Source organism: Nanorana parkeri, unplaced genomic scaffold (assembly GCF_000935625.1).
Source record: "Nanorana parkeri isolate BGI_ZX_2015 unplaced genomic scaffold, ASM93562v1 scaffold431, whole genome shotgun sequence".
NCBI classification, from domain to species: Eukaryota; Metazoa; Chordata; class Amphibia; order Anura; family Dicroglossidae; genus Nanorana; species Nanorana parkeri.
The window spans coordinates 135,565-148,657 of record NW_017306699.1 but is presented as its reverse complement, the minus strand read 5'-3'; the positions used below and the strand labels follow the sequence as shown (position 1 = coordinate 148,657).

The following is a 13,093-nucleotide window of genomic DNA, read 5'->3' as shown; positions in this document are numbered from 1 at the left end:
GTGGCCCGCTGCTGGTCTCTTCAATAAAAACATACCTTGAACAGTTTAAAATAAAGATAATTTATCGTTTACATAAAAAAAAAGTCGAATTGAAAAAAAACAAATGATGGTAGAAGATAGGGACACCACAGTGCCTTCCAGGGACTCCCTTAGGGCTTACACTTACATTTTCGGCCTTGTAGGGGACACCCCAGGTTTTTCTCTCTCCCAGCTGGGAGCAATGGCGGTTCCACAGAGACGGCGTGAGGGGGCGTGGCCACAATCCCTGCATAGACCGGCCCGCTAAGCAAACAGGAGGGGGTGGAGCTACACCTTTGTCTGTGGTGTGCTGAGACGAGGCCTCGACAAATGCGGAGATACCGCCCTGTTCCCCGATCACTGCATCTGTCAGATCAGTGGGCGGAAGGAGCAGAGCCGCAGCAGAAGGACGAAAGAGCCGCATGCGGCTCCGGAGCCGCGGGTTGCCGACCCCTGAACTAGACGAACATTTTCTAACCTGCTTGAAAGACTAAAATGTGCCACTTGTACAGTAATTGAGGTTGTGCACTTAGAATCAACTGGCAGATTTTCGGACGACAACGCGATTGCAGACAAAAATCTCCAGATAATTGTAAGGTGTATGGGCACCTTAAGTCTGGTGGATTGATTGATTCTACCTGTTGTTGGGTTGGGGCCTCAGCATACAGCGTGGGAGCATCAATCCTTAGATTATGAATATGCATCTGACTCTGACTGATCCCTGACCAGGCTCACTCAGTGGTATGGCTGGAGCAAGGTGATAAATATTTGGGAACACCTTCCCGAACTCTCTCCCGGGGCTGTGTGCTGCAAGATGCCTGTCATATGCCTCAGCACGTGGCAGGTGCTGGGGGCCCAGAGGCCCGAGATGTTACGGAGAAGAAACCTGATGGAAGCTGGGCTGGAGGAAGAATCTGCTTGCTGAGGAGTGTCGCAGAGGAGCTGGTGAGAGCTGCCGTCTGGACCCTGTCAGAGATCCCTCACTCTATATTTAGATATTATACAGAAGAGAAGCCAGGTGGTGCACTGTAAGTCCTGTGACTGTTTTCTTTCAGAGTTTTTGACTGTTCATGGCTGTTCTCTGGTGCTATCACCTATCACTGGTTGCTCTCATAGGACCTGTTACTACTGTTGTTAATGGTGAAGACACTGTCCTCTATATTTGTCTCTTGGGTATCCTGCAACCCTAACCCTCTCTCTTAAATAAATACTAAAAACACCCTACGACTCGAGCCTGTTCTATCCTAAAATGTCAGTGTTGCTGGAGCTAAGAAAAAGGGCTGGAGGCTAACAAACAGGTAGGAAACCAAATTCATATCCATCGGCTCCTTAGGGGGTGAGCGCTACACATATATTTGTGATAATGCAAAGTACACATGAGCAAATGATATACCAAGATTTAGCTAGTCGCATTAAATTGCACTTGTTCCGTAATGTAGTAATGTTTATGCTACTAACTTCTACTAGGTATATAATGTAACCTGGATAAATTGGAACCTTCACAGGCAAGGGTGAAGGATATTTGTCTGTTTCATGTTCAAGTAAAAAAAACAGTTGTTGGTGTGACCTTTTACACCTAGGTGGGGGATTAGTGCCTAGCTAGGCCAGGGTTGCTTAAGGACATAAGGGAGGGCTGCAGTGCTGTGCAATATGACCCTGATGCATTCAGGAATTCATGTGCTGGTGCATATTTTCCATGTTAGTGTGCACTCAGCCTTGCAGTTGTAGTTTTAAGACTTTCAAAGAGTTAGGGAAATTGGGATTGATTTTGATTAAATGGGGTGAACAATATTTTCAGTGTTGGGTTTAAAGAGAGTGTCTGGTAATGAAATAACTTGTTACCCTCACATATACTGTATTCAGTAATGATACATGTCACTGCATTCAAGAGAAAATGACAGCCTAATGACAGGACGTGGAGATACAGATCTAATACAGATCTGAGGAGACCAGCATCACACAGGACAGGAAGCAAGTTGGTTTGAAGCCTTATGGGCATTCCTCATTGCTCTCTGCTGGCTGAGACGAGATAAACCGACACAGTACTTTTGTGTCTAATCAATATGATGAAATTGCAAATATAACTAATCTTCTGTCATGAAAGACATAAAGCAGGTGCACAGTAATGATAATTGGAAATGCAACTTTATTTTGATTCTCTTTTGTGTTTTTGAAAAGATCCATCACCAATGTGTGCTAATGTCAATGTCATTCTAAACACCATTCATCATCAGGGAAGCACCACTGTTGAGTTAAATTTATGTACAGCTTAAACGTGTTAAATAGCTTCCAGAAGGGTTAAAACCCCTATAAGGGCTAATTTTTGCTGTCTGTGTCTTGCTAGAGAGTCTTCCCTTGAGGGGACTTCCCATATTAGACAGTTATCACCAGAGCATTTGTCCCCATTGGAGGGTTCTCCCTCACATCTGACTTCTTCCTCTCATGACAACTCTAAAATTATTGATTTCCATCTACCTTCTATATCCAAAACGAAAAAAAAAAGGTAATTTGAGTTTAGACTTTTTCTTAGTTCTAAATATAAATATAGAGAGGGAGTTTGATCTTTTCTCATGTTTTATTGCTGTCTCTGCCTTTTTAGGGAGATTTTGCCTCACTTCCTGTCTACTTGAAGGGAGTTACAGGGACAGGAGGTAAGAAGATAACTTTCAAACAGGAACTTGGACAGTGTATAAACCAATTTTCTAGCAGATAAGGGAAGGTTTAGAACCCCTTTTACATTTGTATTGCAGTCTGTGTCTTCATTTTTTGGCTTTAACTGGCTTTCCTTTTGAAGTGAGGAATAGCTAGAAAAATGTAAAAAAAGGCAGACTGGAAATATACTTTTACTCATTAGTGCCCATTTTATTACTATTTAGCCAGATCCCAACACCTCGCAGTCTTTAAAAAAAATATTTTTACCCTTACCATAACACATTCAACATGACATTACAACATTATACACTACGAAGGCAAAAGGGAGCAGGAAGCTAAGGAGAGATCAGGTTACGTGTTCACTTTGACTATTGAGCACCTCAGCAATGTGAAGTATATGTTGCATAGAAAAGCCAGTTAAAAATATCTGTTTCTACTATTGTCCTATGTAATCTCTGTTCACTCCTAGTATTATTCTGAAACTGGGAAACACTCAGCCTGTCACAACCCATTTAAGCAAAACAACATGATCTCAAGCTGTTTTTTTTCATTTGTGCGACAGGTACGAGTAAATTTATTGTGTGCTACGTGTGTGTGCTTATGACATCATCGTGACCATGTGGTGCTGTTTAGGTCAGCATTCATATAAGACAAACATATGTTTATGACCAGGAATTATGGCCCCCTGCACCACCACAAGGCCTCAAACAAATAACCTGTGAATCTAGAGGTTTGACATGCAGGTATATTGTCCATGTTTACTTTAAGTAAGAGACTGATCTGACAGTCAACATAATTGCTGAAGTTGCTGGAGAGAGAAATCGGTTGGAGAAAAGTCAACTGATATTCAGTGTGAAGACTACTCTGCCCAGAAAGCGGTCAGTATTGTGATCATTTATAATGTCCTGTCCATTTATTTTGCATTCTATGGTGATGAGAGTATTCTTTGCCACGTCTGTGAAATGGATGGCGACTAGAGGTGATGTATAGTTTACCTGTAGAAAGAAAACAAAATTAACAATAGTTCCCACAACACCTTAGAGGACTTAGGCATACAAAACACAAAGCGAACAGTTAGGGGTCTATTCAGTAAGCTGCTGTAGGCAGCCGAGTGACTAACCGACCCCAAGCGAAGTAAGCCGAACACTGTTCGGCTATTCACTTCAGGCTGGTACGGCTGATTCCAGCCTTATACGGGCTGAAATCAGCCATACATCAGGTGGCTTTGTGTGGCTTCGGTTCGGCAGCATGTTCAGCCGACTCGAAGTGCAGAAGGAGTTCGACTCAGCCGATCCAACATCTGGATCGGCTAAGCCGAACCTCCGGCAGGCTACTCGCTGCTGTTCGGTCGATAGATGCCAAACAGCAGTTAGTAAATAGCCGAATGCCGCTCGGCTGTTCTGCTCGGTCCCTCTGTGGAAACGAGCAGAATAGAAAAATAGTTAAAAAAGTAGAAAAAAAAAATTAGAAAACGATTGTGCGGAGCTAACAGTGACAGCTAGCTCAACCCAACTGTTTTCTATTGGCCGGGTGGTTCTGTTGCCAACACGGAGAGGCCGCTCTCAGTGTGTAATTACAGCGTCCCTGGTTACCTGGTAACCAGGGTCGCTGATCTCTCTGAAAGTGGCCGAAGCCAGCCGTGGGATGACTGCTGGCTCCGCCCAGGTGTCAGAAGCAGGCTGTCGGCCGGCCAATGGCCGGCCATTCAGCCAGCTTCGGCTTTCACCGTGGCTCAGTCGAGCCGAGGCATATGCCTTTGGCTCGACTGAGCTGCTCGGCCAACTTCGGGAGCTGTACGGGCTATAGTGAATAGCCCGTACAGTAGCCCTTCAGTTTTCCTGAAACGAAGGGGTCCTGGGGCCGAAGCTAGCCGAAGCTACGGCTAGATCCTTTGGCAGCTTAGTGAATAGACCCCTAAGTGTATTCTCTAGCAGACCTGGATTAATACTCTGTCCACGGTTGCCAGAGGATTTGCCAGAATGCCTAACCATACAGTTTGAGCTATTATTTTGGGATGCAAAATACCAAAATATTGAGAATAGCAGGTTCTTTTTCTAAGGTGCAAATAAATCCTTTCTGTAAATTTGAGTGAAAGGACCAGATACAGTGGCAAGTCTACCAGGAAATGCATGTCAGCCTATTATAAAACTTCTTCATTATTAGCATTCCATTTGTGCTGTCACTGCAAAGAACACCAGATACTGCAAAAAAGGGTCTGTGTCCGGGACTTTTTCTAACCTTGGGGGACCCATACACATTGGATTGAAGGGCGCATTTAGGGTGGCAAAAGCATGCATTGGTAGTACAGTTGGATGTTCAACGTGGGAGGGTTCATCCTTTTTATCTGACCTTAAATCTTTACAACCTGGCTTTGAGAAGCTTTTTTTAAGCTTTATGCTTGCTTAAAGGAGAACTATGAGGTGAGTGCTTTTCACTCACCTCATAGTTCTAGCCGACCTGTGACAATGAGACTGTCACAGGTCGGCTCAGTAGATCGGGAAGTGAGCGAACTCATACCGGTGTTTGCTCACTTCTCGATCTTGTCACGGCTCTCTGCCGTGACAGGGGAGGGGCTGGATTCCCCCCTCCCCGCTCCGATCCACCAGCGCTGACTGGCCGAACAGACGGGGGAGGGGGTGGGTACAGCTGGCTCTGCCTCTAGATAGGCAGAGCCAGCTGTTACTCACACAGCTGGGCGGATCTCGACAGCGATGTCGGGATCCGCTCCGGCTGCGGCGTCTCAGTATACCGTGAGCTGTAGCTGGCGGTATACTGAGCTTAGGATGACAGGAGGACGCTAGTTTGTGTCCTCCCGTTACCCTAAGGAGAACTATGGGGAAAAACCCTGACCCCATAGTTCTCCTTTAAAGCAGCTAAAAGCTGCCATCAGCATTATCAGCCAATAATCATCCAGAATGTCCTCTGACAAGGCTTTGCTAAAAGCTGCTAAGAATCAAGAGGATAGAAAAAGCAGGTTCAAAGACAGTTTATAACAAACACACAATTCAGTACAGATTTTAGTACTCTGAAAGGCCAAACAAGAAAAGAGCGTATGCAAATGTAAAAATCTAAATAAACTTACATGGGTAAGCTTGCCATAGTATGGAAAATACATGAGATCAAAGTAATTTACTGGATAGAAGCTGACTTCTCCCATTAGACTGTGATTACCTTTCTAGAATAGAAAATATAGATTATTAAACTGCAAGGAAAGCAATATAATGCTAATAAAGAAATGATATGATCTTCAAGAAGGAATGCCACTGAGTGACATTTTAGAAGGCAAGGATAAAGTATACATATTTGTTGGTACCTTTACATAATTGAAACAATTATTTGTTCCTCTTGAAAAGTGATTAAATAAAAGCAATTATCTCATGTATAGCTGCATGCCTTTAGTATGTCATAGAGTTGAGCAAAGTGTAAAAAGATATAAATGATTTCTTATTTTGCAAAGATATTCTAAAATAGCCTGGGAAGATTTGTTGATACCCCTAGGGAAGATTAGAAATAATTGGATCATAGTGATATTTCAGTTTTCTGTAATTAGTATCACACATCAATCTTATAATCAGTCAGTCAACCTTATTAAATTGAGAAAAGAAGTCACTCTACTGTTTGATATCATTGTGTGCACCACACTGTTCACGAACCAGAAAAAGCAAAGGAGAGAGTTGCCTGAGAAGATCAGAAAGACAATTATAGACCATCATTCAAAGGCAGTGGTGACTCTATGAACAATATATAGGGGGGGCACATAAGATACCACAGTCAGATCTGGGGGTCTGGGGGGGCACTAATAATTTTCATTGCATGTCGCAACTGCTGGGCGCCGAGAGCTGATTTTTTTTTTTTTAAATTCTTTATTTTTAAAACAACATTTTACAGCATACACAGACCACAAGTACAAATCGGTAAATGAGGACACATAGGGATAAACATAAGAGGCATATCTAAGTCCAATGATATTATTCACTTAATGAGCAGAAAAAAAATCCCAGACATTCACGTTATAATATAGTATGCAACATCAGGGTATTAGGGGTGAGTGTAGTGTAGATCCTATAGATCCCAGGGTATGATAAGCAACCGTTTCGATAGGCAGAGGTGGGTGAACCATGGGGTCCACCTTTCTGTTTCCAAGGTCTGGGGGAGGGGGTAAGACATCTAACAACACTAAAACAGAGGGATAAGGAAGGGAAGCAAAAAAAAAGGGGGGGGGGTGAGGGGGTGGAGGAAAATAGGTAATATAGGAAAGCAAGTAAGTAAGAGGAAGTAGAGGTCATTGGAACATGAGGGACATTTCCGATTGGGGTGGGCTCCACTGGCGATCCCATCAGCTGTCCACTGGATAAAGGTCAAATAGGGAAGGCTCTGCCTTCAGAGGAATCCATGTATTCTAACCAGTAAAACCAAGTCTTACGATATCGCTCCTGTCTGCCCTGAGATGACAGAATCATGTCTTCCATTTCCCTAATCTCCTCCACTCTGCGTACCCACATGGATATTGTGGGGGGAGAGGGGTTCTTCCAAAGACTAGGGATGCAGGATTTAGCTGCATCCAGCAAGTGACGCACCACAGATCTGGAATAAGCTTTCCTAGACATAGGAGAGTTATGTAGTAGGAAGATGGTGGCGTCCATCGGTATATCCGTTTCCGTAAATTTCCGTACAATGTCACGAACCGTGGACCAAAATTGTGCTAATTTTGGGCAAGGCCAGAAAATATGAAGTAGAGTACCCTCGTCCGCGTTACATCTCCAGCAGACGTTGGCAACTCCACCATATATTCTGTGTAAGAGCGACGGTGTTCGGTACCATCTCGTAAGGATCTTATAGTTCGTCTCCTGATATTTAGTGCAAGTCGATGAGTGTAAGGCAAAGTGAATAATGTTTCGATTTTGGGCATCTGAGAGAGTAATCCCAGGCCCCTGCTCCTACCGTTTAAGGAACGCCGGTGTTCCAGGCTCTGGTGATGTAGCGAGGGAAGCATAGATCACGGAGAGAGTATGCCTTGTCGGACCCTTGGAATCACAGAGTCGTTCAAAAGACGTATGTGTGGTTCCAAAGCTCGCTGCTGGTGGTAATGTATGTAAGAAGTGTCTCAATTGGTAGGCTTTCCATGGATCCAAACCAAAATCTCCATCAGGAGCGGTAAGGGATGCCACGGAGGGCCACGCGCCGCCCCGTATAAAATGGGAGGCCTGAAAGAGTTTCTTAGCAATCAGGGAACGGAAAGGGCCTGACAAGGCTCCTGGCAGAAAGGCAGGATTACCCATAATTGGGTAAAGAGGGGAAGCCTCACCAATTAATCGCCATCTGGAAAAAGCTCTCGAACATACTGAAAGAGTAGTACCAATCAGGGGGTGAGCTTTAAGCAAGGGGGGGATATTCGAGGGGCACCATGCCGCCCTAGCCAGGAGACAGGGTGATATGGATTCTTCAAGAGGCACCCATTGTTTTGTAGGTGAATGTCTGCACCAGTCAACCAACCGGACCAGGTGGCTAGCTGCATAGTATTTCCGCAGGTCGGGGAGAGCTATGCCCCCTGAGTCTTTAGGTAATGTCAGGAGGGCATGGCTCAGGCGAGGATGGCGATTAGCCCAGATAAATTTAATCAACAATGAATTGGCTTGGCGAAAGTACCTGTCAGGGACCGAGATTGGTAGTGCTTGAAATAGGTACAAGAATTTAGGCAAAATCGTCATTTTGATCGCGTTGCACCGTCCAAACCAGGATAAAAAACCCTTCTGCCAATTGGAAAGGAGTGCGCGTATCTGTGCCAAGAGAGGTGGGAAGTTGAAGGTAAAGGTATCCTTCATGTCCGGAGGAATAAACGTGCCCAGGTATTTCAATGCTCGAGCCGTCCACTGAAAATTAAAATTATGTTGCAGGGAGTGAATGAGTGGAGCTGGGAGTGAAATTCCCATGGCAGTTTATTTGCTAAAGTTTATCTTGAGATTCGATAGCTCGCCATATGTCGAGAATTCCTGCATGAGATTAGGTAGCGAGATTACCAGGTTGGTGAGAGAGAACATTAGGTCATCCGCGTAGGCAGATACTTTGTATTCCGTCGATCCCACTTTAATCCCAGTCACGTCCGTATTAGACCTAACGTGCCAGAGGAATGGCTCCTGGGACAAGGCGAACAAGAGTGGTGAGAGGGGGCAGCCTTGTCTGGTTCCATTGGAAATTGGGAAAGGATCGGAGAGGACGCCGTTCACCTTAGCACATGCCGTTGGGCCAGAGTACACTGCCGAAACCCAAGATAACATGTGTTCGCCCAGACCGATATGCTTCAGGGTAGCGAATAGGAATTCCCAAGAAACCCGATCGAAAGCCTTTTCAGCATCCGTGGAGAGAAAGAGGCATGGTATCTTTGATGTCGCTGCGTGATGGACAAGGTGAAGGGTCTTGATAGTGTTATCACGAGCTTCCCTAGCTGGGATAAATCCAACTTGGTCATAATGTATCAGATCAGGCATATGAGGGCTCAGTCTAGTCGCCAGTATTTTGGTAAATAGCTTCAAGTCTGTGTTTAGGAGTGATATGGGACGATAGCTGCTACAAGAGGAAGGGTCTTTACCTTCCTTTGGAATAACTGAAATATGGGCTGACAAAGAGTCTCTAGTGAGTTTAGAAGAGGATGACAAGGCATTGAATGCCTTAGTGAAACGCCCCGTCAGTTCTGCAGTCAAAAGCTTATAATACTGAGTTGTGAAGCCATCAGGGCCAGGTGATTTTCCGGTCTTAGTAGATTTAAGTGCTGCAGTAAACTCTTCCGACGTTATGGGAGCCTCCAGTGCACCTATAACATTTGCATCCAGAGAGGGCATAGCGCTCGAAGTCAAGTAAGAGGAGATCTTATCCTGTAAAGGGCCCTGAGGTATAGAGTCAGGTGTAGGACTCATGTTGTATAATTTGGAGTAGTAGTCTCGGAAGGCATTAGCTATAGCCTTCGGGAGTGATACTTTAGTTTGTTGAGGTGTAACAACATGTGGCACGTAAGAGTGCAGCCGTTCTCTCAGTGCTCTAGCCAGCAGTTACCCGCATTTATCTCCAGATTCGTAATATATCCGTCTACAACGTGTAAGTGCCACTTTTACCCTATAAGATGTCAGAGAGTTTATCTGCCGGCGTACGGAAGTCATGTCGGATAGTACGGTAGGAGAGAGGGTTGATTTATGCTGAAGCTCCAGGCCATGAAGAGTATGCAGGAGATCAAGAAGTTTAGCGTCTCTCTGACGTTTAACCCTGGAGCCATGTTTGATCAAAACACCCCTGATGTAAACTTTATGGGCTTCCCAGAGAAGAACGGGGTCACAATCCTCTATGTCGTTAAGGTTAAAGTATGAGCGCAGTTCCCTAGTGACATCTGACATTATAAGCGGGTCCTGCAGGAGGCTGTCATTAAGGCGCCACTGCCACGATTTGTGTGAAGGGAGGTCAGAGAGGGCCAGTCGCAAGAAAACCGGGGCGTGATCCGACCAAGTGATAGTACCAATGTCTGTGGCAGTGATCAGTGCTAAGTGCTGGTGGGACACAAAGAACATGTCAATCCGAGAGTACGAATCATGTGGCATAGAGTAGACTGTGTAGTCTTTCACGTTTGGGTGTTGTTGACGCCAGGCGTCGACAAGCTGAGCTCGATGAAAAGATCGGAGAATGCGTCTACTAGCTGTCGGGGAGAGGGGGGAGGAACCAGAAGTCGAGTCTAGGGAGGGATCCATGGCGATATTAAAATCACCTCTGAGAATCAAAACCCCTTCAGCATAGTTCAGCAACCTATCTTGAATGTTTTCTAGTAAAATCCCCTGGTTGGAGTTTGGGGCATAAATTGCCGCAAAGGTGACCACAGTGAGTCCGATCCGGCCTTTCAGGAGCAGGTAGCGGCAGTCGGCATCGGTCTGAGAATCTATGAACGTCCAGGGAACCTGTCTACATAGTACAATGGAGACCCCTCTCGATTTGGATGACACATTGCAAGAGTGGTAAGAGACTGGGAAGCGGGAATCTCTAAGCGGTGGAGCCGCATCAGCTCTAAAATGGGTTTCCTGGATGAAGGCTACATGAGAACCCCATCTCCTGAGATCGTGCAGTAATAGTCTCCGCTTCTCAGGGGTATTGAGACCCTTGGCGTTAATAGTGACCAGCCGTAGATCCTTCATGTCCCAATAATCGGAAGAGAGATAGGTTTTTTGGTAGGTAGTAGTGTGAGAGAATGCGGGGAAACTAGGAGGGAGGAGGGAGAGAGTAAGAGGGGAAGAAAGGAAAAGGGAGAACAATTTTTTTTATGGGGGGATGGTGGGGGGCGGGGTGTCAGCAAGACGGGGGAAGATCCGCTAGAACAGCAGAGCAGGGAACTATCTAGGAGAGGTCTAAACCTCAGCGGCAGGAACTCCAAACTATGAGGTCTGAAGATTGCCTGGCCTACGGGGGGAAACAAAAAATAGGCCCAGCAACGGGTCACGGAGCGAGCAAACCACAACCGGCTCCGGGTTCACAGCTTCAGATAGAAAGAAATGCAGATAAATGGTTAGCACATTAACAGTCTAAACTTACATAGTGTAAACGCACACACACACTCGGCGGCTGCCACTGTAGGAGGGCGGTCACCACCGCTCCGCTGTGTTTGATATGGGCATAGCCGCCAACAGTATATTGGCCAGTCCCAGGGTCATCATGCAGCGGGGGGAGTAGGCATCCGCGGTCCGCATAACAGCGGGCCTCACGACACCATTGATCCCCCCGCCGGAGACCGCGCCATGGCAAACCCCCAAAGGGAAGCTTCCCCAAGGAGAACCCCCCAGGCCGACCCATATTTTCCCAATTGCAGGTGAGAGGAGTATACATGAGGTAGCAGAGTCAGTGAGGACACCGTCTGGGCCAGCCGGGTGTCCATCTCAGTCACCTCTCAGTATTAAAGGAGGGTGGTGGGCGGCCTGGGGAGAGCTCCAGATGAATCCAATACAAATAAGTAAAGGCAAGAGTAATAAGGGGAGAAGGCTATACAACCCTCTCCACGAACAATAAAGTTCAACAGTCTCAGGGAGCATTACCGAAAAATACTCAACAGTAGTCATAAATCACATTAACATTGCCCCCTAGAGAGGGTGAGCCCCAAGGGAGCCCTCCAAGTCAGTCCAATGTTCCCTAGTCATATAGGAGCGAACTATGGAGGTAATGGTATATAGGTGCAGAGCGTGGAATAACGCTACCAGGTCTCTCAGCCCCAGTAACCTAAAGTAAGAAGTTTAATATGGTAGACTCGGTGGGCCCCCCAGAATGACCCAAGGCACGTAAGGAATGCCCTTACTAATGAAGAGGTTCCCGCAGTGTACTCCTCCACGACAGAGTCCAGCTGTACCTGCGGGAAGTCCAAGAATAACAGCTACACATGAGCAGAGTTAAAGTATACTCAGCCTTAGCGGTCCATTTCAGGGAGTCCCAGGTTTCCAGAACTGGCAGCTGAACATCCAGCAAAGTCCTGTTCACAGTTCATTTTGCGATGGAATAAGGCGCTGGGGTCCACGCTCTCTTGGCGTTGGGTGGGCCCGTCTAGAAGGATGCTCAGATGGATGATAGCCAGTAGTGTTCGGGTAGCGGGGCTTTGCGGTCTGTTCCAGCCTCTCGTTTGGGGTACCCAGAACTGAGTGGTGGCATGTGCGGGGTGGCAATGGAGATGGCCTGTGCTCTGTGCTGCCGGCTGCAGGTGAGAGTAGAGCAGGTGCCAGTAGGGGCGCCCCCTGCGGGAGCTCCGCAATTGAGTCCGGGGCTTCTTTGGCCTGCACTGGTGAGAGCAGAGGAGAGGTGCTTACCTCCTCGTGAGGCGCAGAGAGCCGCCGTCCCCTTCCAGGAGATGTGTCCCGATCCGCGGGTGTCAAGGGTAGCCCATCATGCGGTTTGGACCGGTGACTGCCATCTGGGTGCCGGATCTCCACATCCGTGGAGCTCCTGGATGGCTGTGGCTTGTGGGGCGGAGTGGAAGGAGCCAAAGCCGGCCGCTGTGGAGCAGCGTCCGGCGGCTTGCCTCGTACTGGAGTCCTCCGGACGGGGATTCCCATCAAACAGGCGGCTGAAGGCCGATTTGGGGGTCAATTTGGGGGTCGATTTGTTCCCCTTCTGTTTGCCCTTCTTGGACATGGTGTGCGGGGTGTATAAGGTGGGTTAAGGTGCTGGTATTAGCTCAGCTGGATACGGAGCCACAGATGTCTGCTGCTCACACGGCCATTGCCAAGTCACGCCCCCCCAGAGAGCTGATTTAATTGTGGATGGCATCTATTTATTTAACTTCATTTTTGTATTTTTTATTTATTTAACTTTTTTTTTTACATTTTTACTTTTTATTTATTTTTTTAACTTTATTTATTTTTATTTTTTTACATATTTTTTACTTCTTATTAATTTAACTTTATTTTTTGTT

The 13,093-nt window shown here is 46.4% G+C and overlaps 1 protein-coding gene across 1 annotated transcript in view; it reads right to left on the bottom strand.

Moving 5' to 3' along the window:
* Window positions 1–3,004: 3,004 nt before the first annotated feature.
* ATP1B4 (ATPase Na+/K+ transporting family member beta 4) overlaps window positions 3,005–13,093 on the bottom strand; it is a 41,014-nt gene continuing 30,925 nt past the window's right edge. The window contains exons 7-8 of the mRNA XM_018560069.1: window positions 5,753–5,845; window positions 3,005–3,665 (exon numbers count right to left, since the gene is read on the bottom strand). Coding sequence (XP_018415571.1) covers window positions 3,507–3,665; window positions 5,753–5,845 — 252 coding nt within the window. The 3' untranslated portion in view covers window positions 3,005–3,506. The remainder of the gene's footprint in view (window positions 3,666–5,752; window positions 5,846–13,093) is intronic.